Genomic DNA, 27746 nt, shown 5'->3' on the forward strand with positions numbered 1-27746 from the left:
AACAGCAAACTCGTATTTTAATGGCCATTTTAATAGTTTGTGTGTGATTTGGAAATTGCAAGTGGGGTTGGGGTGGATGGAGCACATAGTTTAAGTACAACATGCTTTCCTTGATGTTTTTACACTGATCCAACCCAATTCAGTATTTCCTGCCATTTCTTTCTAGATTCGACTTCTGAGATGCAACTGCAGCCTAGTCTTTTTAGTCTCAGAAGATGCCATCTTCAGGTTAGAGCAAAGCAAATTTAAAAAAAAAAAAAAAAAAAAAAAAGGCAGTGAGGAGAACCAGGGACCTCAGTCTAGAGTGTTTCCTATCTAGTACCTGCAAGTCCAGGTGCTCCTTAAGACTAAAGCAGTATTAAGTCACATCAGATTAGAGTATATGACAAAAATGTTTTGTCAGCATGCTTTAGAGTTGAACTTGGAACGCTCTGCTTATGCCAGGAAGCTATCTGGTTCCCTCCATCCTGTTGGCGTCTGGGGCACAGCCCTTTATCTGTTTTCCCGGGGGTTGTAGCGTAGCCCATGTGGACCCTCAGAATCATAGCTTTCATGGTAGGGAAGAAACAGCCACTCGGGTGCATAGGTGGCTGTAGTGTACACAAAGCACTGCACACTGTCCCCAGGGTCACCGTCACCCTCCCACTCTAGCACCTGCACCTGCAGGGCTGTGCGCTGGTACATGCTGGGGCAGTCTTCAAAGTCATCCAGGAAACGCAACATCTGCTCGTCCACCTCGTAGATCTCACCTGTCACACAGTGGCCCTTGCCTGGTAGGTACAGCAGCCAAGGTATGTTGTGCTCGCCTGCAATCACCAGTGGGAAGGACTCAACTGTGCAGCCTCGGCCTCGGAAGGCTGCTAAGCCATGTGAATGGTCCAGCATGACTTTGTGGTTGGGTTGGCCGCGCTTCAGGGTGCCATACACGAAGATGTGGGCCATCTGTCTGCAGGCACTCTGGAGGAGAAAGCAGGCAGGCACATGAGCAGATGAAGAGTCTTCTTGGGGAAAGCCTCTGGACTGAGGGTAATACGACCACAGTCCTTCCACTCTGCTGGCCAAGCTCATAAGGAAGAGAAGCCAAAATGTTCTGGTTAAACTTTGCTATGGCACCCAGAAGCTCATGTAGTCTTCACATCATGAAATGCTTTCTCTAGCTATTTAAAAAGCTGAAAGAGGCACTAGGCCAGCCTGCCCTGGAGTTTGAAATCCCAAGCCTAGAGAGAGGAGCACATATTAGTGACTTTAAAAATCTGGGCTGGGGGAGCAAGGTGTAGTGATATACACCTTTAATCCCAGCACTTGGGAGGCTCAGGAAGTGGATCTCTATAATCGTAGAGGAAGAATACTTCCTAGCATGGTAAGCACCATGATGTGTGTATGATGGGAAGATCTTCCCTGTGTTTGTAAGATCGTATAGGTCTGGGCTCAAGTGATCTTCCTGCCTTAGCCTTCTGAGTAGCTGGCATTAGAATACCAGTACACCCAGCAAATGGCCTCAATTGCGATTCTAAGGTAAGAAAAGCAGGCAGGTCAGCCACTCTGCCCCACTAGGACAGACTAATCCAGGTCTCACAAAGACCTCAAGCACAGACCACATATGGAGACAGCTCTTGAGCATCTCAGGTGGAAGGGGCAGGGTCATAATGGGGCTGGAATAGAAAAAACAAACAAACAAACAAACAAAACTCCCACAGCTTTTTCAGCTGGCTACGGTGGGTTTCTATGACAGCCTCTGTTTCAGGAGCACAGGCCTGACCCCATGACTAACCTAACTAACTAACTAAACCTAACTAACTAAACCTTTCACTCAATGCTCTGTCCCAGTGCAAGTCAAGTCACTACCAGGCCCCTGCGGTAACTTCCAAAAACATGCATATCTGAGTGAGCAGCCACACACATAGGTATTCAGCCTAAGAAGAGACTTCTCTGTCAGACAGGAACATCCCAATCAGGGACCAACACCTGCAGGCTGGCCACCTTCTGACACAATTAGCTTTCAGTCTTTTAAGGAGCTTTGAAATCCCCACAACATATATTATGAACAAATACATATAACAAACTGGATCCCCACTTCTGGGACAAAGCAAGGTTTCAGCAACACATTTACATTCCTGTCCCAACACTTAAGACCCAGCAAAACTTCACAGCATCTGTGGGCCCATAGCTTTCTTTCCCAAGATCTTTGAGGGTAAGAACAATTCATGGTGATCTACAGCAGGTACCTTGGCTCCATGTAGAACTAACATTTGCTTAAGACTGGGCTACAGACTTAGGTACCTAAGTGACCTGTGTAAAATGTGGCTTGAGAATGGAAACACAGGAGCAGGTCTTCTCCATACCCTGTCTATGCTCCACTGGCCCTACCAGCAGTGCCTGATGTCAAACTGTGGGACTTTGGGAAGGGGACCTCCCAGGGCAGGGACAGGGAACATGACCTAGTGACCTGCACTGGAGCTGTGCACATAGGACCTGAATGTTTTTTCTCAAGCATGTTCTTATTTTTTGTTGGAACTTAAAATTGCTCTGGGTGTTTTGTGTTGCATGGGTCTCCTGGTCATGCTTCTGTAGAGGTGACCCAGCCTCACCTTTTCTGCAAGCCATCAGAATGTCCCTTCTTCGGTGGACTCCCCAGAGCTTATACAAATCCTCTCCCCCTTGGTGTACAGTGTGGCAGGAAGGGAATTGAGGGACATTGACTTGAGGTGTGCTTTCACTGTCTTCCAGGTTCTTGCTGGGATGGCCAAGCTCTGCTTTTAGCTTGAACTGAGGCTCTTAGGTTCCCTGACCCCCTTGGCTTCTGAAAAGTGATAATGATAGGGTTCAAGTAGAGTCTGCATTCCCTCTCTGGAAATTCCAGCCTGAAACTCCATTGCCATGGTAATTGGGGAGTTGGTACCTTCACTTCCTCTGCCTTTCACTGTTCCCTTCTCCTTCATCTCAGTCCACTCATCTAAAACATCATTGCCATTCTATGGGTTCCCAGCTTTTTCCTAGCCTTTCTTTGCTTCTAACTCTGCTGTGGACACAGGCACCAGGTCTTTTTCCTTACCTCTTTTCTTTAAATGGTATCTGTGTTTCTCTAAGAGATTTTCTTCCCATGTCTGGCTTTTTCTAGAAAAAAACTGGCCCTCTCTGGAAGTGGGACTACAATGGGAGGAGTTGGGGTTGGATTTAGCAGTTGGCTGACTCTAGGGCAGGTGTATGTGTGGGAGGTAGATAATCCATGGACAAGTGGAGTTTCCTTCCATCTATTTCCAGAGTGCTATTGCCATCCTCCCTAGACCTGTGTTAGAAGGAACCTGTCTTCCTCTGCTCAGTTTGAGAGATTTGGGATGTATTTGTCTCTTGTATAGATCCTATGCCTTCCTACTCTAATCACTCACATTTCCAGAGCACCAGACAGCTCATGCCTCCTGGGCCTCACTGTGCAGAGATTTAGGATCTGGTAGAGCTGGCTGCTAAGTTGGTCACTGTTCAGTTCTATCTTCTATCTTCAGAATCTCATTGCCTACTTTCTCTTGCGATTATTGAATGGATATACAAGTCCATTTTATGTAACTGTAATGAAATGTGTAAGGTAAGGCAACTTTATAAAGAAAAGGAGTCTTTTCCTCTTAATTCCTAAAGGTCCCAGACCAAGTGATGGTTTTATTAGAGACACCCCCTGAGGGGGTGCAGGGCACCATAAAGCAGAGGGCATATATATGTGGTGGTCTCCTTGCCTTTTCTTATACAGGAAACAGTATTTAATCCCTTGGAGACCTTACACAACACTCAGTCACCTCTCAAAGCCCCATCCCTTAAACCATGCATGCTGCTTCCACCCCCATCTTGCCTAGAATGGACAAGGCCATGAATCTAATCCCAGCATCACAATTTTTTTTTTACCCTCTTACTACCTTATATTGGAATTATATTTCAACATGTAGACTCTTGGAGAACATGCAAACCATGTTCAAACCACAGGAAATGGTATCTTAGGAGACAGTCAGGACAAAAGTGTCTGTTCTTCACTGTCCACTGTAAAGCCCAGCCCCTGGACAAAGGCGCATTCTCCTTTAAGATGGCTGATATGTGACAGGAAGCAATGGGGCAGGCAGTGTATGTGTGGCATAGTGAGAGGCACTGCTCTACAATAGCTGACTCAATATGTTCTGGGATACCAATGAGCAGAGTAGAGAAGGCTGCTGATGGCTAAAGACAGGGAGAGGGTGGGAGCATAGAGGGACTCACTTCTGCTGCTGAAGAAGGGGAAGAAGGCAGCAACTGCAGGTGCGTTTTGGGTGCTCTGTGGGCACACACAACACCCAAGTATGACACTTCTTTGACCTCTGCAAAGTGCACACTAAGCCAGGTGTGGTGATAGACCACCTTAATGTCAGCACTGGGGGTGGGTGTGGAAATGTGAAGACTGTGAGTTTGAGACTGGCAATGGATCACTGTACATAGTTACAGAAAGAAAGAAAATAAACTGATGATGATGATGGTCCTGAAAACATCCCTGGAGAGCAAGGACAGAGTGACTATGGCAAAGTCCACTGAGCTAAGAATTCACAAAATGAAAAGAGCTCCTGATAGAAGCTGGGAAGCAGCTGTGGGCAGTACCCACAGCTGTCACTAAGAGTCAACACAGGAGGAAAAGAAACGTTTCATCCAATCAGGGTCAGGAAGGAGGCAGGACAAGAGACTGAGGGGCCAGTTCCCAGTCTAGTTTGGCTTTGGGTCATGCTGGGCCCTGATCACCTCAGGGCTCTGTAAGGTAGGAGGCATTTCCTCACTTATCATGGGAGAAGCCAAGTCAGGGCTCTGAGAGGAAAGTTGTAACCAGGGATGCTGCCTGATTCTAAAGCTCTGCTACTCACAGGAGCACAGGGGTAGGAATGTGACTAAGTGGCATATGGCCTGGAACAATTTTCTATAAGGCTCCTACTTCCCTGCACCCCACCCCATTTACTTTGAATGTATTTCAATAAAAAACATATCGAATTTTAAGCAACTGGTATAAAATCTACCTACCAGAAATCCACTATTTTTTACACTTAATTCCCTCCTCACCATTTCTACATGTGTAGTGGGGTTATCCTGAATGCACACCGTTGAGAAACAGATCTCTAGAAGAATGTTTCATCTTATATAACGAAACCACTATCTGTTAATAAGTTTCCCCTTAATCTCTACCCTACTGCTCCTCTCCTGGAGGTTTGGTACCTTATCCACCTTGCATACGTGAAGGCCAACAACACTGTCTTTTATGGCTAGCTTATTTCACTTCTTGTAGTGTTTTCAAGGTTCAATCATATTGTGTGTGTGTGTCCTTTTTTCCTTTTTAAAGCTAAGTAATATTCCACCATACAGACTACCCAGTTTTCTTATCCTTATCTGTTGATGGGCATGGATTGGCTGCTGTCCCTTTCGCATTACCACCAAGTGGTTGCTTCTGGATGGTGGCCATCTCCATGGGCATGAGGTAATATTTCACTGTGGGTATGACTTGGTATCCTCAGTGGTTAATGACATTCAGCATCTTTGGATGTACTTTATTGGATATTTGTGTATCTCTGAGGATCATCTTTTCAAGACCTTTGCCCAGCATTTAATCCAAGCTGTTTGTCCTGTACTTTATAAAATAAAATATAGTCATCCTATTTGGATACATGAGCTACATTTACTTTCTCCCATCTGTAAGTTACCTTTTCATTCTATTAATTATATCCAGTAATGGACATAAATTTTGATGTAGTCCAATGTATTTTTAATTTTGTTACCTATGATTCTGATGTCATATCTAAGAAATCATTCTCAAACCCAGTGTCAGGTGGTTTTTCCCACTTAAGTTCTTATTTAAGCCTTTGATCCATTTGTTTTTATGTAAAGGTCTAACTTGAATATGGATATATGCTATCATTTGTTGAAAGAGCTGCCTGTCTGAATAAAATAGTCTTAGAATTTCCTGCAGTTTTTGTTAACTATACATGCTAGTAACTACTTCGTAGTCCATTTGACTATACGTTTGTTTTCAGGCTATTGACACTCTATTTTGAGTGTCACAACTTTGTAGGTTTTCTGTTTGATATATATTTTCTAAAGACAGTGTTAAGTGTCTAGCCCAGACCCACCCTACCTGCCACCACCCACAGATCCCTTCTCTTCCAAGCCCAACCTTCCTACCCAGCCAGATCTCTCACATTCTTTTCCAGAATCTATCCCAGAGAATTTCCCTGACCCTCCCCATCATGACCCCACACCACAACCCACCAGATCTAGCCTAGGTCCCATATCCTGTGCTCTGGTCTAGTCTTGCTACCCTTGCCTACACTGTAACCCATCTCTAGTCAGGAACTACCCTACTTGCCACCAACCACAGGTCCCTCCATTTCCATCTCTGCCTCCAACCCTTCCATCCAGCTAGATCCCCCGCATCCTTCTCTAGAGTCTAGCCAGATGAGTCACCCTGATCCTCCTCAACCTGCCAGATCTAGCCCAGGTGCCACATCTACCAGTACCCAAGCTTTGTCTGGCCACCCCTTCTACACTACAATCAATCTCTAGAGGTCTGCTTGGAATCACCCTACCTACATCTTCATATCACACAACCCACAGGTCTCTCCTATATCACATCTAACTTTCCACCCAGTCAGATATACCCCTGCCTCCAGATTCTAGGCTAGGTCAAAGGGGCACATTTCATACACCAACTTAGTCTCCTCTGACCATCTGCCTTCATTCCATCAAAGCCAGTTCCAAATTCTAGGTCCAATCCATCCACACAGTTTCTCTTCTACCCCAACCTCCGCCGTTCATATCAGATTCTGAACTAACAAAAGAAGTCCGTATGTGCCAAACTACAAACAATATGAAAGATCAAGCCAGATCTACCTACCAGTCCTATAGAAATGTCTGCCAATGATTGCCAGTAACAATTACTTAGATGAACCCAGGACATGGAATTTAAAAGGATAATAATAAACTTCATCAAAAACACAAAGAAACAGCTCAGTGAAATTAAGGAAGATAAAGCTAGTGAAGCCCAAGGAAACACAAGCATTAGGGTGAGAAAAATGATGAAGGACTTGAAAATGGAATCCAATAAGAAGATATAAACATTGAAGCTGAAATGAAGATGGAATTGTAAACCCCAGTAACTCAACTAGAAAACTCAAAAAGCAAGCAGAGAACATATATTAGGATACAATGATAAAATGGAGGATCTAAACAGAATAAAGAAAAAAAATTAAAATCAGAAGAAAGGAACTGTAGGGCACCAGGAAAGAAACAAAGTTTTGAGTTATAAGCACAGATGAAGGAGAAGAATCCCAAGTTAAGGATACAGACCAGATCTTCAACAAGATCATAGAAAAATCTTCCCCAAACTAAGGAAAGACACATCCCTACAGATACAAGAAGCTTACAGAACCCCAAATAGACAAGATCAGAAAAGAAAATCCCTCTAGTATACCACAGTTAAAACACTAAATACACATACCAAGAAAGTATATTGAAAGCTGCAAGAGAAAAAAAGAAGTGTAAATTACATATACAGAAAAGCCATTAGAGTAACAGCTGATTTCTCGATGGAAAGTCTGGCAGCCAGAAAAGCCTGAAACAAAGCATTCCAAGTCCTAAATGAACATGAAGGGGGCAGTGGGGTGGGGTAAGGGGTGGGGTGGGGTAAGGGGTGGGGTGGGGGTAAGGGGTGGGGTGGGGGTAAGGGGTGGGGTGGGGGTAAGGGGTGGAGTGGGGGTAAGGGGTGGGGTGGGGGTAAGGGGGGCTGGAGAGATGGCTCAGCAGTCAAGAGCACTGACTGCTCTTCTAGAGTCCTGAGTTCAATTCCCAGTTACTACATGGTGGCTCACAACCATACATAATGGGATCTGATGCCCTCTTCTGGTATGTAGTTGTACATGCAGATAGAACACTCATGTACATAAAATAAAGATCACAACTGGCAGCCTAGATTGATGTATCTAGCAAAACTATCTGCCATAATAGGAGAAAGACAAACTTATCACAATATAAGCATCCTAAGAAGAATTCATATCTAACCAAAACTTAAAGAAAATGAAGAAATACTTTGGGCTGAAGAGAGGAATACACATAATAATGTGTGGCGAGAAATAAAAAATCATATTTATTAAAACACACAGTATCACTGAGACCACCACAACACCAAACATCAATAACACTAACTGCAGCTAACACACACACACACACACACACACACACACACACTTCAGTAAAAACGTTAAATATCAATGCCTCAATTTCCAATCAAAAGACAAAATGGATAAAGAAACAAAATACATTTGTTGTCTATAAGAAAGATAGGTATTGATTTAGAGTAGTACCCCAATCAGACTGGACCAGAAAGCAAGCAGGTATCACTATCCTAATATCTGACAAAATAGACGAACAGAGGGACACTTCATTCTTATCAAGGAACAGTTAACTAAGATGACATTACCAAACTAAACCTATATGCACCAAATTCAGGGGGTACCTAATTTCATTTAAAAAATATCTACTACTACTAAAGACACAGATTAACATGAACCCACTAATAGTAGGTGACTTCAATCTGGCACTTTTCCCAATAGACGTGTCTTAGTTACTGTTCTATAGCTGTGAAGAGACACCATGACCAAGACAGTTTCAGAGGGGTTAGTTCAAAATCACCATTGTGGGGAACATGGTGGCAGGCAGGTAGGCATGGCACTGGCAGGAGCAATAACTCAGAGTTTACATCTTATCCACAAGTTGGAGGTAGACAAAGTATGCCATGGGCTTTTGAAACTTCAAAGCCCACCTCTACTGGCTTTCCTGCAAGAAAATGTTTAGCTCTTTTATAAGTGCCTACATTAAAATTAAAGGCATTGTGTAACATACCTTTAGTCCAAGTACTCTGGAAGCAAAGGCAAGTGGATCTAGTAGATAAATGTTGATAGCCCCAAGTAAGCCTGAACCACAAACCTGAAGAATGAGTGTTCTTATGCATCCGACACAATGTGGACCCACTCTCCCCACTGAGCATCAATAGGTCTACCAATAGGTCTACTTTTCAAGATACAGAACCAGATAATTTAAGTTCAGGATGGCATGGTACAGACCTAAATCAAAGTTCTCCACTTAAAAACTGGGTTTATCATATTTTCCAATGAGCTACTTTCTATTGACCACTGACAGCCAGTCATAAGCATCCAATGCCATACTTTAGATTCCTCTTCCCCTGACCCTTCCCTCCCATTTTCTCTAGGTCTCCACTCCACTGCAGCTCCTTCCCCAAATGCTTACTGGAGGGTTCTCAACTAAGCCCCTGAGAGTGTTACAGTAAATGTGTTGATGGAAGAGGATTTAAGCTTGATCAAATGGGGGTTTCAGAACCAAGAAGCAGACTCAGGAAGGGGACAGTGGTTTTCTGCTTTAAACTGTAGAAAATCAGCAACTTTCTTCTAAAGAAAACAATAGCTTATTTCTGTACAAGAAAACTAGGCTTTTTCTCAGAAGCATTTGGTAAGCGATTCCTTTATAATACAAAACCAGTTTGAGAATACTACTTATGCAGTACAAAATGAATGTTGTGCATTTCTGGCTTCTTTCATAAGAAAAACATCATTACCTTTTTAAGCTTGTGTTTTGAACAATACACATGGATCCTTCAGGAAGCAACTTGTCCCTGTGGGGATTGCAAAAGGATCAGAATTAAGCACTGAAACAAGCAATTAATTCCCATTAGAGGATTAAGGCACTCATGTTCACTTTGAATCAGAAAAGCAAGTTGAGAGTGAACTGTTGTATGACCAAGAGGTTACTTGTCAAAGTGAATAAATTAAAGACCCAAAGAGCAGCTAGATATACAAGAGGGACTGAGTAAGCACAAGATATAAGCCAGGGGCTGGGTAAGGTTTCATGCCTGTGGAAGGACTGCCTCTTTCTTTCCAAACACTGAGGGAAGCTGGGCCAGTGCCATATGCTGCTGTCTTCACTCTTAACAGATGTGTCCTGTAGAAACCAGCCCAATTCCCTCACCTTACCACACATGTACAGTCCAGACAGCTACACATGGTTGCTCAGCTCAGTTTTGCTGTGAGCTCCAGAGCCTGTACTGAGTAGATTTATGCAGTGTTGGTGTGGATGCTATCACAGATATAGTTAGGAGCAGATGGGAGGCTTACAGTGTCAGGGCTGAGATGCTCCTGATTAGAATAGAAGAGCCCAAAGCAGAACCTTTGTGTTAAACTTTGCTATAGTCTGGAACAATATGTCTATCCAGAAGTCAGCCCAAAGGTAGAGCAGGTTCAGCGTCTCCAAACACTTTAGCTCAGCAAAACCTGGCTAGTCAACATTGTCAATATTTAAAAAACAAAACACAATGGAAATGTCCATCTGGCAGGGCGCTGCCTGAAATGCTGTCACGAAGCAGTTTGCTTTCCTGTAGGACAATCCATCTAGTTTCATATTTCGTCACTGAAGCAGAATTGATAATGATTCCAAGCCCTTTGCTGGATTGGTCCTCATTGATTTTTTTTCCCTTAGCCACCTGGTGGCAAGAGTGTAAAAGGCAGGAATTTGGACTTTAATAAGGTAGTCTAAATACAAATATTGAACATGTTCAATCCATACTTAGACCACACATCAGGTAAGCCAAATAAGAAAAGGGCTAAGGATTAAACTCTTGCAACATTAATTGCTAAAGGATTTAAAATGGATGTTATCCCTTAGCATAAGAACAACCTTCTGAAAGCAACCTCATTAAAGTCTCTATCCTGTTTGTATTAAAATTTAGTGGCACAAGAAGTACAGGAAAGCTCTGAATATCATCACTTCAATTTCTCTACATGATAAGTCAAGGCACTAGCAATCTCCCAGTTGTCAAGACTGTGGTGGAAACGAGTGACCATATACTGGGGGCACAGAGCTCTGCCTCTGGCCAAATGTGTCTACCACTTTCCACTGACTGCAGAGGACTCATGCAGAAGCAGGAACTCCTGTGCAGCACACCCACAGTACAGCACTTACAAATGGCGTCTTTACTCCTTTCATCATCCACCAGCTGTGTCAAAGCTGGCTACACAAGGCCAACCAATACCCTTGGCTTTACCAATATTGCCAAATACCCACTCATAGGGCATCTGCTTGGGGAACAAACATACACAACTGTGGGGAAACTGAATAAGGATCTTTTAGGTATGGAGGATGGGGTGTGGGCCATGTTTAATGGGAAATTTCTTATTTTCTAGAAGCCTCCTTGCATCTGAACAAGGAGTTACTTCTCCCCTCCCCTACAGTAACCCTATTTTCCTTGGAGCAAAGGCTGAGTATCTGATGTAGTTACTGATTAATTCTTCAGAAGTTTCTTAGAACTGTAGGAAACAGGTGAAAAAACAAGATGCTGTGAACTTTAAACCTGGCCCTGGCCTGTGAGCAGGGGCAGGAGCTGAGGTCCTGGGCATCTTGCCAGGGAGGGCTGGTTACATCCTGCAGACGCTTTGATGCTCTCATTTGGTTGCCTGCTTGGCTCTTTATAGTAAAGACAAGACCTTCCTGCTGAAGCCAGCCTCACCAACTCCACCAATACCCCAGAAAGCAGACAGCCAAACACTGTACTCAAATTTGCAGCACTAGCTGCCTTTGAAATCAGGTACAACCTGCTCGTGTGTTCAAAGCTCCAGATTCTCAAGGGTCTTAGAAAACAAACCTTCATGGTCCCGATACCTCAATGGGCTGCACAAATCTGGCCTTGGCAACCATTCTGTGAGTTCTTAATGTTTCTGTCATGCTGGAAGTGTTTTTCATGCTTTGTCAAAGATCCAGCAAGTAAAAGGTAAAGAACGTTCCTGAGTTTGATGCCTGGGAACCATGTGGTAGAAGGAGAGAACCAAATTCTGGCCTCCACATGCATGCTGTGGCACACATGCCCCCTCCAAGTAGATACACATCAGTGTAATTTTAAAAACTTAAGGCAGTTACATTCCTATCTTCAAAATACAGTGACTAACAGTGCAGACACAGCCTTCTCTTCACTTCTGCTCATTCTGAGTATGAAAGTGCCTGGAAAATTCCCACTGGCCTGGAAGGAGCCTTGGAAACACAGGCCAGGTACATTGGGACGGAGACATGTTGGCTCCTGCTGTTACAGGTGGCTGAGCAGCCAGACACCTGTCAACAGGCTGGGCAGGCAGTGACAGGCCTCAAAAGGTGCCAATAACCCACTGGTGCCACCTGCAGCTCAAGCTGAATCCAACAGGGTGGCCGCTGCCAGACTGCTGGTCTTGGCCAGCGTCCAGGCATAAATGCTTCAGTTGTACTCTCAAGTTCACGATCCAGCTCTAAGGGCCCAGTTTGCAACACAGTCTGGGTGCAGACCTACAGGCAGCTCACTCAGTGCTAGTCTCTGCCATCATTGCTGGTCAGCATCCCATGAGAGCCAAGCAAAAGAAAGTCAGGTACTCCAAATCATGGGAGGTGACTCAGGTGGGAGCCAGTGATCCAGGGAGGCACTACAGACAGCTGGAGGCCTGACATAGGATCTAGAGTTTGCAAGCTCCATCTCGGCAAGGTGGGAAGGGGCCCAGTGGGACGATGCCACTCTCTGGAGGAGGCACAGTGACACTCTCCAAGGTGATCCAGGTGGTTCTACAGTGGTAGCCATTTGTAAAAAACAAAAACAAAAACAAAAACAAACAAAAAAAAAACCAAAAAAACAAAACAAAAAGACATTTTGTGTGCAAATAAAGAGTTGATATAGAAAATACTAGTGAGTCAGTCATAGTGATACATACCTATAATTCTAGCATTCTGAATCATAAAGAAAGATGACAAATTCGAGGCCATCATGAACTACAACAACCCTGTTTCAAAAATAAAAACTAATGAGCACAAAAGAGAGAGCCAGTCTACAGGCCACTGAGCCTCCTGTCCTTGCCAGTTTATTAGAATTAGAATTATTAGAATTCAACATGCCTTCTAATCCCTAATCAGAAACCTTCACCTTCAGGGTTTCCACAAGCAGTGAAGTTTCTGTAGTCTTTCTGAAATGGACTTATGCTGCCCTGTTAAACTCAATCATGTCTGGACCCTGACTCACAATGAAACAGAGTAAGACGCATTCCTCTGCAGTTAAAGGTTCAAGGAAAGGAAGCTGAGTGTGGTCAGTAGGTGCAGAAAGAAGAATGTGGGGAATGGAGTGTATCCCATGCCCAGACGTTAGGACATATAGCCAGAGGGTTTTTGTTTTGTTTTGTTTTGTTTTACCTACTCAGGGCCCCATCTACATTAACTGTTAACTAAGCAGTGACTGTCAAAACTTGGTTAAGAAACATAGCAAATGATCTGGCTTTTGGAATATTTCCAGGCTCCTGGAGGGTAGCCTGCTTTTAACTCATATTAGGCAACTTCTCAGAATGTGTTTACTATTCCTGGAGCAAGTACTCTCTGGTCAAGGAGGAAAGAGCTAACAATCCAGGTCTTGTTCTAACTCACCCTCTGTTAGTGGGAGATACAGGGAAATGGGGCATCTGGGTCTGGCTGAAGGTAATTTCTAGTCTGCCTTGTGCCCCAAAGGCTTCACTGTTTTACTCTAAGACAACTTGGGCAGAAAACCAACCCTTGCCTGAAGATTCCGCTCCCTTCCCTTCATGTTTCTACAGGACAACTTCAAGGTATTCTGGAACATTCTGTTACAAGAGCTATGGATGAAACAGGAATGTCTACTCTAGAACACTGTTTTGTTTTTCAAGGTCAACTCAAGCTATAACAACACTGTGTGTGTGTCTGTGTCTCTGTGTGTGTGTGTTCTGGGGATCAAACTAGAGGCCTCAATGGAGGGCATATACTCTACAAATGAGCCAAATTTCCAGCTCAATTTAACAAACTTTATATCTCCAATTTAAAAACTAAGAAGAAACCTGAGAGAGAGAGCAATTTAAAATATTGCACAAAGTTGTTCTCTATACTTCTATATACTGTACTAACAAAATACTCCAGAAAGATGAGAATTTAACCCATTTAAACAACTGTCTTCCCTCAGAGGACTGATCTACTCAAAATGAAGGCAATAAAAGCACAAGTGAGGCTCCTTGGTCGGCTGCTCAATGTGTTGTTTACAAGCTCGCCAGTCAGGTTTCTTTCTTACCTTTTTCTTCTTCCAAGGCAGAAGTTTCTCTGTGTAGACCTGGGTGTCCTGGAATTCTCTCTGTAAACCAGGCTGGTCTCAAACTCAGAGATCTGCCTGCCTCTGCTTCTCAAGTACTAGGACTAAAAGTGCACACCAGCAGTCAATTTCTTTAGGACAGAGAGCCAAATGACTACATTGAGTTCAAGGTTAAGGCCAAGCTCCTGGTTATTGTGGGTGTGTATGGGTTCCTGGCCAAGAAAAAGCAAGGCCCAGTGGGAGGGGACAAGGGATCTATGGTAGTTAACAAGGTTCAACACAGGACAGTTAGCAGGAATAGTTAGAAGGTAATCACGGTGGGTAACTCATTGCATTGACCAAGACCCTGACAGCATATTAAGGCAGGAAACATTTTTGTTCACAATTTGAGTGGGATACAGTCCATCACAGAGGAGGAAGCAGAAGAAGCGTCTGACTTTGGCAGGAAGATGAGGCTGCTTGGTTATATCCAGGTATAAGCCTCAAAGCTTAGCCCTCCCCCAAGGCCTTTTTATTTATTTACTTACTTACTTTTTGAGATATGGCTTCTCTGTGTAGCCCTGGTTGTCCTGGAACTCACACTGTAGACATGGTTGGCCTTGAACTCAGCTCTGCCTGCCTCTGACTCTGAGTGTTAGAACTAAAGGTGTGCCACTCTTGATGCAGCCACCACTTTGTTTTTATCATCACCCTTTAGAAAAGTAAAATGTCTTCTTAGCTTGCAGGCTGTATTTGCTAAAACAAGGCTCCAGGCTCCAGTTTGTAGTCCACTGCTTTCCAGCATTCAGTGAGACATGCAGGCTGTCCTTGAAAGAACTTTAGATGTGTCACTGCACCCCCCAGCTCAATGAGAAAGCCTCTTCTCAGCACCCTCAGGTTACCTAAGGAGATCTAATTTATCTTACTCTAGGTAAAGAGCTTGGAAGTCCTTTCAGGATGGATACATTTTATATAGGATTTCTCTCATGTCCAAAGGCTCTGCAACCTCTGAAAACAGAAATGAGGACAAAGTGTTCAAATACACGAACCTACGGAAGTCACATCTGAAGCCTAACAGTACCAAATACAAGGAAAACGTATCCAACTTGAAACCTATTCACACTATGAAGTTGCCCTGATACAACCTACAGACTCATACTGAATAGCCATGTCTGTCAGTCTATCTAAGTATAAACTACCAAGTTACCCTGTCTCAGGCCTGCTTCTGGTTGTCATTTCCAGGTCTGAGCCTGGAGTCACCCTGCCAAGGAACATAGCCATCACACTCTGCAAATCTAGAGAAGAAACAGAAACAGAAAAGGACAAAACATCCTCCCAAAAAGACGAATTCAGAAATCAGCACCCAGACCTATGAAAATCCTAAACCCAGATGCCTATTCAACAGCATAAAAACACAATTAAAACACCAGAGCAATCTGTCTTCATTAGAGCTACAGCAGACCCCAAATATTCCAACACAGTTGAAGCACCAGAAAAAGATGTTAAAACTGACTATGATGGTGATAGAAGTTCTTAAAAATGAATTTGTTTAAACACACAGGAAAATAAAAACAAACCATTAGAGAAAATGAATAAAAGAAACACAAGAATAAAAGAAATATTAAAGAAACACAAGAAAACAGAAACAGTAGAAGGAAATGAATAAAATCTTTTTAAGACCTGAAAATGGAAATAGGATCAATAAAGAAGACACAAACTGATGGAATTCTCTAAATGAAAAATCTAGGAATGCAAACTGGAACTACAGAGGTAAGCAAGCTTCACCAACAGAATATAGGAAATGGAAGAAAAAATGTCAGGAATTAAAGATATTATTGAAGAAATGGACGCACTGGTCAAAAAAAAATGTTAAATCTACAAAACTCCTGAAATAAAACATCCAGGAAATCTGGAACACTATGAGAAGACCAAACCTAAGAATGATAATAAAAAAAGGAAAAGAATCACAGCTCAAAGGCTTAGAAAATATTTTCAACAAAATCATAGAAGAAAAATTTCCTAGCCAATAGAAGGCGAGGCCTATAAAGGTACAAGGAACATACAGAACACCAAATAGACTGGACCATAAGGTATTTATTCTACAATAAAGCCAAATTTAAACAACATCTATCTACAAATCAGCTCTACAGAAGGTGCTAGAAGGAAAATACTGACAAGGAATAAATACTCTCAGACTGGAAAAAATCAAAAGAAGGGAAACACACACCACCAACAACAATAATAACAACAGGAATCAATTCATCCCTCTGCTGCATCCAAGAAACACATCTCAACATCAAGGATAGAATTATGTCAGGGTAAATGGTTAGAAAAGCTATTCCAAGCAAATGGATCTAAGAAACAAGCTGGTGTAGACATTTTAATATCTAACAAAACAGGCTACAAACCAAAAGTGATCAAAAGAGATAGGAAAAGATACTGCATACTCATCAAAGGAAAAAAATCCATCAAGATGGCATTTCAATTCTTAACATCTGTGCCCCAAACACAAGGGTACCCATGTTTGTAAACGAAACACTACTACAGCTTAGATCACATATTGGCCCTCACACAGTACCTCACTCCCACCAATGGATGAACATTAAGACAAAAACTAATAGATAAATACTGGAGCTAACGGGTGTTAGAAACCAAATAGACCTAAAAGATATTTCAGAATTATTTCACCCAAACACAAATAATATACCTTCTTCTCTGCACCTCATAGAAGTCTCTCTAAGACTGCCCACACACTTGGACATGAAGCAAGTCTCAACAGATTAAAAAAAAAAAAAGAAATAACTCTCTGTAACCTATCATACCACCACAGATTAAAGCTGGATATCAACAACAAAAGAAATGACAGAAAGCTTACAAACTCATGGAAATTGAACAACTTTCCACTCAGTGAAAAATAAATCAAGGTAGAAAGCAAGCAAGCAAGCAAACAAGGAAGAAAGAAAGAAAGGGGGAAGAAAGAGAGAAAGAAAGAAGGAAGAAAGAAAGAGGAAAGAAAGACAGACTTTCTAGAATTCAATTAAAATTAATACAGTACTAGGACTGGCTTGCATTCAATTGAGTGTTGGCCAAAGGATCCCAGAGAAACCCCCAAACAACCCAGGCTATTGCTAAGACAATAGATTACTCTCTACAAACAGACAGTGGGGACTCATTGTTGAGGACAACACACAACTCGGTGAACAGAAATAAGTGGAGCTGGTGCCTACACGGAGCCTTAGCCTTTTACGTTCTAGTGTCTTTGGTGCAGGAAGTACTCAGTAGGCTACCAAAAGAGAAACATAGACACCAACTCAGCCACAGACCCTTTGATCTGCCTGCAAGATATACTAGAGCAATGGTGGTACAGAACTTGTGGGAGTAGCCAACAATGTGTGATCCAACTTAAAGTCCACTTCATGAGTTGGTGTGTGACCAAGAACCAAGATTAGATAGCCCAGAGACCTAGCTGAAAAATCAAACACGACTGGTCCTAAAAAAAAGTATCACTAAAACAACTCCTAATGATATCCTGTTATACTCATACATAGATCAATGTCTCATTCAGTCATCGTCAGAGAGGCTCCCTCCAGCAGCAGATGGGAAGAGAAGCAGAGACCCACAGTCAGACATTATAGGGAGAGAGAGTCTAAATGAGATGTCATCAAATTTCTCCCCTCAGAGCTCAGGGACCAGAGAAGAGGGGCAGAAAGAGTGTTAAGAACCAGAGGGGATGGAGGACACCAGGAGAACAGGGCCCTTTGAGTCAACTAAGCAGGACTCATATGAACTCACAGAGACTGAAGCAGCAAGCACAGGGCCTACATGGATCTGCACAGGGCCTGAGTATAAATTACAGCTTTCAGTTTAGTATTTTTATGGGACTCCTGAGTGTGTGAATGAGTGGGTCTCTGACTCTTGTGTCTGCTCTTGGGGCTCTTTTCCTTCTGTTGGGTTGCCTTGTCCAGCCTCAGTGTGATTGATGGCTTTTGCTTCATCTTATTATTTTTATTTTGTTATGTTTGGCTGCTATCTCATAGAAGCCTGGTTTTCTGTCTGTCTGTCTGTCTGTCTGTTTGTTTGTTTTTGTTTTCCGAATGAGAGACAGAAAGGGAGTAGATCCAGAGAGGAAGGAGAGTTGGGAGGAGAAACTGTAATCAAGATATATTGTAAGAGAAAAAACATTTTTTCAATAAAAGGAAAAAATGAAGAAGAAGAAGAAAAAAAAAAACAACCTAAACTAAAAGCACCAAACTCAAAATTAAGCCTGTTTTTCTTCACTTTCCCTAAAGAATTCACATTCTATCAGAGCTTGTACTACCTCAAGTTGAATTCAACTAAAACACCTGGTGTGATAAGGCATGTCTGAGTCACAGCACTTGAGAGATAAATTAAAACTCAAATCACAAAAGAGGATTTTTCAAGTTTAGTATGTATTTGCCCTTTAAAATATCATTATTTTCATCACCACAAGATTATTCAAACAATAAAGGCCACTCCCTCCAACAGTTTTCAGCCTCCAAAACTTTGCCCCTTTGCCTATGTGAAAGCTGGGAGCAGCTCCCAGCTTTAGTTTGATTACAGACAGAACAAAGTCCAGCAATGATTATAACTATGCTGGTCCAACAGGCAGGCAGGAAGAAGGAAAAAAGATGCAAATAGGGAATCAAAATATAGGGAGGTACAGGAGTCTTCGTAGAAAAACCACCTGTGGGAGTGGGTAAATTCTGATCAAGCCTTGCAATGTGACTCAGATAAATCACCCATGTCTGCAACGAACATGACAAGAGCCACTACGTAATACAATGTCTTCTACTTATAATTTATTATGACAACACAATTTCCCAGGAGTGTACCAATGTCCTTCAGATCAGACGTGCTTAGTGTTACTCTGGCAGCAGGAGCCAGTGCGGGGTAGACACAAGAACAAACACCTGGTGTGATAAGGCATGTCTGAGTCACAGCACTTGAGAACCCAAGTCAGGAGGACTGAAAGGTCCAGGCCAGCCTAGAAAACAAGTTAAAGACCCTGCATCAAAATAACTAAAGAAAACAGAAGAACACAGACTTTTGAACAAGCTGCACTGCACTTTACACTCAAGAAAAGCCAACTGTTTGTCTGAGTGCCTGTCCATGGTTCAAGCATCCCATCTTTCTGAACTTCAGTTATAGCACTGAAAAAAAGGGCAAATAATGACTTTCATGTGAAGAAAATAAGTGAGACTCTAGCCCTCAAATACTGTCCATTTCCATCTGAAAGAAGGGTAAATCACAGAATAAACTGAACCAAGTAACAGAATGCATCCCAGATATAATCATGTCTGGCATATAGCTGTCTCTGGTAAATGCTAATTCCTTTTTAATTTACTCATCAACACAAGAAATCCATACATTGGTTTCCTACTTAACAGTTTTATAGTTGCTCTACTTTTGTTTTTATCAGACAAGGTCTTTTGCAGTTGGCTGACCTCAAATTCACTATTTAGCCAAGACTGACCTTGAACTCCTGATCCCTCTGCCCCCACCTCCCACATGCTGGGATTATAGGTGTGTGTTAATGACGCCTGGCTTGTAACTGATGTTCTTGATAATTTAACTTTTTGTGCTCATAAAATAAATTCTATAAAATCCTTTTGGCAGTAATAATGGTACTGTAAGTGATGGGGCTCCCTGTCCCCCATTCCTTCACAGCATTGCTCACAACAGCCACTCAAAGACGTTCTGCAACCACATGGTGAACACCATGTCTGGTATCTATCCATTTGTCACTAGTGATTTTGTTACAGTCAAAGACCACACAACAACAACAGACTGAGTAGCCCTTACCTGAAACCCATGGGACCAGAAATTATTTAGATGCTGGAAGTTTTCAGATTTTGGGGTGACTTAATTGAAGAGTTAATGTCAAGCATTTCTAACATAAAAACCTGAAATACAAACAGTGTGAAATCCAACACTTTTGTCACTTAGGAAAGTTTTGGATTTCAGAGCATAACAAATTTCTGTATTAGGAATGCTCAACCTATGTACTGACACTAGGGCCACTGGAGTTCAGAATTTGCTTGAGACATTTGCCAGTTAGCATACGGGGAAAGTGACCAGAGATTCTAGTAAGGGATGGCAGACAACTCAGCTTCTGGAAGCCAATATATCCAACAGTATGTCACAGCCAACCAGAGAGTGGCACACCCAGCACATCTACTAGCTTCTTGCCTTAGGAAGCTGATGTTCAGGACACATTGTCATACTGGCAGTGGCTGGGTATTCTCTGTCAAGTATACCCTAGAAATGTGGACAAACCATTTTCTATTCTTATAAAGCAGATGTAATTATTTGAACAAATGCACAATGTCTGGTTGGTTCCTCTTCAACTCTCACTAAGCCTATCTCAAAATGTTACTTTTTCCTACTCTGTGGCTATGTAGAAGGCACTAGGGTCAACAGGAATGAACAACATAGGGTAGTTCTTATCTAGCTGGAGTCTGAAGTCCAGCAAAGAGTCAATAGCACATAAAAATTACCAAATAATGTGGCATTGAAACAGGTGAAACAGATGCCCAGCAAGCATACCACTAGGACAAAGAGGGGAGATAGATACCCATGGCTATAGGGGTGGGACAATACAGGGAAGCCTTTGACTGAAGGATGAGTGTTAGTCAAGATGCTGGGTGGTTATTGTTAGCTCAGAGTCTCCAAATAAAATTTCCAGTATTTACTGGCTTCAGATGGGGAATGTTCTAGAGAAGGCTGCTAAGATCATTTGATGTCGTCTTCCTATTGCTACCTTCCCATGGACCATGTCCCTCTTCAAACATGACAGCACTAGTCTGTAGGGCAGAGGGTCCTCTCCCCTAACAAGACCCTGGCCAAGGCCAATAAAGAGTCATCCCATGACTCCTTTTCAAGCTTTGACAGACAGAACTGGAGCTCTCAAAAGTTCTTACTAGATAAAGAAGAAACTTTTATTTGTTTTGGTTTTGATATTTTTTTGATGTAAGATCTTGCATATCCCAGGATGGTCTGCTTTAGCGTTCTGAGTGCTGGAATCACAGACATAAGCCACCACACCTGGCTTGATCCTGTACTTAAAAAAAATTAACCTTTGCAGGGTTTTGGTTTTGGTTTTGGTTCTGTACCACACACTGCCATCCACTAATGACCACCACAGACAGACGTCAGTCCAGCTCACCACTTCACACAGAAGGGTGAATTCTACCACTGAGCCACATTCCTAATCCCAACTTGGTCTGCTTATTTTCCAGTGCTGGAGAGCCAATCTTGGGCCTTTTGCATGCTAAGGACATGGTTTGTAAGTTCACTAGTTTAAATAAAAGGTTCAGTACAAAAAAAAAAAAAATCCACCAATTAACTTTGCAAACTAGCTTTTAGAGAAAAATGCCCTCTATTGTTGAAGTCTGGCCTGCTTACTCAGGGACTTCTCAGAGAAGGTTCAGGAAAATGAGGCCAAACTGCAGAGTTCCTCACTTAGCAAGCACTTCAGTTACAGGAAACAGACCAGGAGAAAGACTTCAATTAGAAGAAATCTTTTAACATAAATAAATGAGCTTGGAGTTAAGCTAAGTTAAAATACACGCACACCTCAAATGGGTTTTAAGCGAGGCTGTAACGTTATAACTCGTTGATTAGAGTTAAACAGCAATAATAACCACGGATAGAATCAAAGGGATGGATCGCCAAAGTTCCAGGCGTTTTACTACTGGTTCCAAAGGAAATCCAGATGTGAAACGGACCAACAGAAGTTGGTTTAGGATTCTTTTTCAGGTTTTGGACTCTTCACACATAAGTGACTCCTAAAGTAAAATTAAAAAAACATTTCTTTTGAAAACCGCTAGCCACATTCCCTTAGGATCTTAAGCTACCTGTTGGAGCTGTCTGTCCCGCGAGAGCAAGCATCAGCTCCGCTCCGGTAGCAGTCACAGCACGGGCCGCCCGGGCAGCTTTCCGGGGTGGGGGTGGGGGGTCAAATGCGCGCTCCGCCCAGCGCGTTCCGCCAGGCAGACCCATACGCCGGGACGCTAGCGGACATTCGCTGGCTGGTGACAGAGTCCCTAAGCCGCCCCCAGGCTCCCAGTCCCAGCCCGCCTCGGCGCCTCACCTGCAGCGGTCGGGGGAATCACGAGGAGCGCGCCCGGACCACGGAGCGGAAATGCCCAGCTGGGCGGGTGTCGCAACCAAACCGCCCCGGGCGGCGCTCCTGCTGGTCTCTCGCCGCTCCGCCCGCCCCGGCAGCGCCACGGAGCGCACCTGGCAGCGCGCACGCCACTCCCCATGTGCCGGAACCGCGCAGGTAAGAACCCGAAGCCACATTCCTCCGAAATGCAAGCAAGCAAGCTCCCCACCACCACTCCCACCACCAGACACGGGCTCGACTGCTCCCACCAGGTTCAGCTCTACATCACACATGCTTTGACTCCACGTTAGACCCAAACACGCCTAAGATTCACTACTTCAGAGAGACTCACCCCTTCACATAGACACTGAGGTGATGCTAAACTCAGATCTGAGGAAGGCTCCACAGGACAATTAAGGCATCGCATCTGCTCGTACATATCCCTACGGGATACAGGTAACTGTAGCAATTCTGCCTACTTACCAACTCTTTTTAAAATAAAACTTGTTTAGGAGCTAATGGAAGAACTAGCTTTCCCCTACATCCTACCCTTAGGACATAAGATGTATGAGAACCAAAAGCTGAGGGCAATTTTTTCTCTAGAGATCTTTATCATGGAAGGATGTTCCTATGGCAGAATGCAGGCAGGCGTGATGCTGGAGAGTTCTATATGTCCCTATCGGGATGTGAAAGCAACGTCACAGAGATGGTGAGACTAGAGACCCATTGTCTCCTCATCGAGACCCAAATTAACTATATGACTACTGCTTTTCCTTTCATCATTTCCCATCCCTTTGACTTTGTGTATGTGGAGTACTTGAAATCGTGTTATATTCTTGGTTTTCACGTAGCATCAAATGATGCTGAAGTGGTTGTATTTTAAATAGATGTCCAAGTCTACAAGAACCCTGAACAATCATCACATTTATAAACCACCAATTTTATAGAAAGAGGACCATGAGAAGGAAAATGGGGTCTTAAAGGAGGGCCTGGGAAGGGGAGAAACAGGGAGTAATAGGATTACACATGACATCAAAGATGGGCAGGGATGAGGGAAGGAGGCATGGAGAGAAGAACAAAGCAGTACTACGAAAGTCTCAGAGCCACTCATAATGCGGCAAGCTAATTTACAAAACTAAATCGTTGAAGAAGAAGGTTAAGGGTCTAAGTATGCTTGAAGTTACTCCTTTACCACAATCTCATTTTACAGTGGAGAAATCAATAAAACCAGTAGTGGTCCCATTGTATTTACTGGAAGCAACTGGGGCACAAAGTAAATAAGCAACTAATCCCAGGTTCCAGGTAAATATGGTAAAATCAGATTCATCTGTCTTTGATAGTCACTGAACCTTTAAAAATGACTTATGATATCTTAGTTAGGGTTTCTATCGCTGTGAAGAGACACCATGACCACAGCAACTCTTATAAAGGGAACCATCTAACTGGAGCTGGCTTATATTTTAGAGTTTAGTCCATTATTGTTATGGTGAGAAGCATGGCAGCATGAAAGCAGACATGATGTTAGGTAGCCGAGAGTTGTACATCCAGATAATCAGACAGCAGGAAGAGAGAGAGATACTGAAAGCCCAGCCCCTGTGACACACATCCTCCAACAAGGGCCACCTCCAATAATGCCACTCTGTGTCTATGGGGGTCATTTTCATTCAAACCACCACACAAGCAAGAAAGCTGACCCTGAGATTCATGGTCTTGTTCCAAAGTTCTTCCAACCTTATCACCTTGTTTGCTGAAAAGTAAATTCTACCATGCAACTACTTTTATCTATCTATCTATCTATCTATCTATCTATCTATCTATCTATCTATCTATCTAACTAGTGTATATGAGTATACTGTCACTATCTAAAGATGCATCACGAGAGGGTATCAGATCCCATTATAGATGGTTGTGAGCCACCATGTGGTCACTGGGAATTGAACTCAGAACCTCTGGAAGAGCAGTGGAAGCTTTTAACTGCTGAGCCATTTCTCCAGCCCTCCATACATACTTTATCAGAATGTTTTTAGAATTTTTTAAAATGTGTTTTGCTCTTATGTCTATGTATTACTTAAACTTCCTCATACTTCTGTGAAAAGTTTTATTTCCCATTTTACTAATGAAAGCTTGGTAGACGCAAAGAATCATCTTAGCATCTCATAAAAACAAGCAAAACAAACAAACAAAACCCCTCACCTTAACAAAGTCCAAGTATCTCAACGAGGCAATTCTTTTTGTAAAATGGGTGCACCAAGAACCAAACTAAGCTACTAAGCACACTAGGGCCAAGATGGCTCCCATTCATTATTTCAGGCGTAGGTGATGACTGAGTCTCATCCCATTGTTGAGAGAGAAGTCTCACACTCTGATATGATTGGCTAATCTCACAGTGGTGTTACTGAGAGTTTGCTACTGAGTTACCTTTGTAGAGCTGCAATCACAAGTTACCACAAACGGGTTGGAAATTTAGAATTTTAAAGTTGGAGGTAACCAGAATATATAAAAGTGGAAGTCTGTGATATCATTTGAAGTTTAGTGCTGTGTATGGGACCAAGTTGGGGAAAGGAATGGCATGTTTCCTGATGTCAGTCAGTTGGTGCAAGTGTAACAGTGAGGGAATGCTCCAATGGCATGACACTTGCTAGGCAGGGTATTTAGCATAGCCTTTGTTATGATTCTGACCAAAGGGTAGTCCAGAAGTGGATAAACACTATTGCAGATGTGTATGGCAAATTACATTTCCAAAGGTAGCCCTGACAAACATTTCTCTCCATTGACAAACTTTGTTTTCTCATCCCCACCAGGTAGGGGTGATGGAACAGGAAGGCAAGAACCAGGCTGGGTAGACCCACAGACCTGGCTAAGCTCCCAAGGAAATCTAGGTCGGCCTTGAATTGGACCAGGCTTAGAGATGTTGGGATATCCCCATGCCTGCCACCATGAGACCTATTCCCCTTCCTCACTCCCTTTACTAAATATCACTAAGTAGCTTAGGTTGACTTGGAACTTGCTATGTAGTCCAGTATGACCTCAAGCTCACCATTCTCCTGCTGTGTATCTCCACATCCAGCATTGTATATCTTCCTTAAAAATCTAAAGTCCTTACATTATATCATAACAAATTCAACATCATCTGTAGTATTTAATTTAAACTCAGGACTCGTGCAATTTTTGCTTAGATTCAGGTGGAACTATTTATTTTAGAATTCTTCTAGGTGTTTATGTAACTCACATGGTCTCACAGTGGGAGTCACATATTGATCCCAGTCAGCAGTGAGCTCAGCTTTCTGGACTTGCCTCCCAGCTAATGGTTTTATTCACTGCTGCTCTTTGCCTGAATCAATTAATTCATTTGGGACAAAAACCCAAACAAAGGATGATTTTCTAATCAACATTCTTTCAACATTTATTATGAGTAGCTCTGATTAATCCATCAAGAAGACTCATCCGCTTGCTCTGGCCACTTGCTAATCCTGTGATCTTGAGAGGCATGCTGAGTCCAATTTTCTGACAGGTGTCTGAGTTGTCCACCCCAGAAAGCCTCCGTGAAAGCAGAGAGACTACAGCCTTTGTGGGTCTCCAATGACGTTAAAAATTAACCTGAATGCGATAATTAGATGCAATAAATAACTAAAATCTCTAGACTGGCACATATATTTGTGTCTTACTATACTCTAGAGGCATACTGCCCAAAAGAAATGTACAGTGAACACAGCTACAATTTTTTTTTAAATGTTAGTTCTTATGGTGTTGGGGCTCAATCCTAGGACCAAGTGCATGTTAGGTTACCCACTCTACCACTGAGGTATAGCCACAGTCTACACAGATACAACTCTCAATCTGGAAGCCACAAAATGGGAAATTAGTTACTCTAACACATAGTAGGTATGGCAGTTTCAATGTTATCCATAGGCACAAATGTTTGAATATTGGGTAAATTTAAGAAGTTTTAACTTGATCAAGGAGGTATATTACTGCCTGAAGGCTAAGGTTTCAAGGCTTTCACCATGCCCAGTGGCTTTCTCTGCTTTGTGCTTGCCATTGGAGATGTGGGCCCTCAGCTTCTGCTATGCCACCAAATGTCTGCGTTGCCAAAATAGACTCCACCTGGGACCATAAATCCAAATAAGCTTTCTTCTGTAAGTTGCCATGGCCATCGTGTTCTTATCACAGCAATACAGACGTGACTAATACAGCAGGCACTTACTTTTTACTGAATGAACGAGGGAACAGACATATTTACTAATGTTAGCTCTCCTTTGTCACAGCTACTTTTTAAAAAACCCACTCTAACATTGGTAATTTATTTCAGTATCCACTGAGGTTCTCATCTTATAAAAAAAAGTCTTATGACCCACTTTAAACTTGAAAAATGGGGAGAATAATGTAAACAAATTACCTAGGATGTTACAGCAGGAGTATCAAGATGTGTCTATCTGGGTCCAAGCAGGTTGATCAAGAATATAGGCACAGATGTCCAAAGTTTTGATGCTGTGCTTAATCTTCTATATATACCTTCAAGTCAGTAATTTGAAACCATATGCAATGAACACACTAGGTAATATGAGACTCAAAACCAGAAAGCCCTATGCAGGGATGTGTGGCTGGGCCTAATGGGATGAAACCTAAAAGAACTTAAGCATGCATGAAAGCGCAAACAAATCTGAGTGACCAAGTAGAAAACTTAGAGCAACACAGCTGAGAGAAGACCCATCTTAAACATGGGCCTCATGGTCCTGCCACAGCCCAGGTGCAAGGAACTGCAAAAGTTAACATTTTTTTTTTCCTACTTGCTTGCCTTTGCACCTGGCTGTTGAGTCCATCTACCATGTGGCTGCCACTGATGCTGCTTTCCTTTCAGTTTCTTTAGCTTTATGATGTGAGCTTTAGACCAGTGGCTATCTGGGGGAATTCTCCTGGCCTTCAGAGTTAGATTGGGATTACTGAGAACCAGCTATTGTAAAGATAGTCCTTGTTGGACAACCTAGAAAGTGCAGTGTAAATCAATCCAATAACCTTTTTATTCTCTCTCTCCCTGCCTCCTCCTCCCACTTCCTCTTCTTCCTTCTCCTCCTCCTCCTTCTCCAACCCCCTCCTGTTCTTTTTCTCTAGAAAACCCTGACTAACTTTTGAGACAAGGTCTCACTTAGCTGCCCAATGTGGTCTTGAATTCATTCTATAACCTAAGCAGGCCTTGAATTGGTGATCCTCCCAAGTAGATGGGCTTATATATACACCACCAGGCCTGGTTCCTGTCTGCACACTTCTTCCACTTGCTTTTAATTAAAAGTGAAAGTTTTACTCAAAAATTTAGTACACAGAATCAAATCTATCAATACGGATCTGTCATTGATCTCATTATTTGAACATCAATTAACTTCATAATAGAATCCTATAAAATAGGCCTATGATGATTTTTGTTTTAAACTTGACTGACTTTAGGCCCACCTATGCATCATGAAGGGTATTTTCAGAGGTATGAGAGAGGTGGTA

General features: G+C 42.7%; 1 protein-coding gene and 2 long non-coding RNA genes across 6 annotated transcripts in view; 1 reads left to right on the forward strand and 2 right to left on the reverse strand.

Annotated features, from left to right (window-relative positions):
- Ggact (gamma-glutamylamine cyclotransferase) lies at positions 1–22554 on the reverse strand. Of its 3 annotated transcripts, none has more exons than NM_145466.2 (3): positions 22242–22306; positions 9617–9673; positions 1–957 (listed from the first exon to the last, which is right to left on the reverse strand). In NM_145466.2, exon 3 carries the CDS (start codon positions 940–942, stop codon positions 493–495), a length of 450 nt encoding a protein of 149 aa, NP_663441.1. In that variant the 5' UTR covers positions 943–957; positions 9617–9673; positions 22242–22306; the 3' UTR covers positions 1–492. The 3 variants fall into 3 exon arrangements, with proteins under 3 accessions (NP_663441.1, XP_006518983.1, XP_017171479.1); XM_006518920.2 differs by lacking the exon at positions 22242–22306 and adding an exon at positions 22006–22096; XM_017315990.2 differs by lacking the exon at positions 1–957 and adding an exon at positions 2714–2800 and having other exon boundaries at positions 22242–22554.
- Gm46488 lies at positions 18927–20012 on the reverse strand. The gene is made up of 2 exons (XR_001781477.2): positions 19952–20012; positions 18927–19133 (listed from the first exon to the last, which is right to left on the reverse strand). It is a non-coding gene; the product is annotated as a predicted gene, 46488 (long non-coding RNA).
- 4930594M22Rik (RIKEN cDNA 4930594M22 gene) overlaps positions 22171–27746 on the forward strand; it is a 16413-nt gene continuing 10837 nt past the window's right edge. For both annotated transcript variants that reach the window (NR_155286.1, NR_155287.1), the window contains exon 1: positions 22171–22433. This is a non-coding gene — a long non-coding RNA (RIKEN cDNA 4930594M22 gene). The remainder of the gene's footprint in view (positions 22434–27746) is intronic.

This window comes from Mus musculus, chromosome 14 (assembly GCF_000001635.26).
Source record: "Mus musculus strain C57BL/6J chromosome 14, GRCm38.p6 C57BL/6J".
Classification (NCBI taxonomy): domain Eukaryota; kingdom Metazoa; phylum Chordata; class Mammalia; order Rodentia; family Muridae; genus Mus; species Mus musculus.

What these genes read in the sequence shown, in the direction of transcription:
- Ggact (NM_145466.2), bottom strand. Translation starts at nt 942, where the DNA reads ATGGCCCACATCTTCGTGTATGGCACCCTGAAGCGCGGCCAACCCAAC.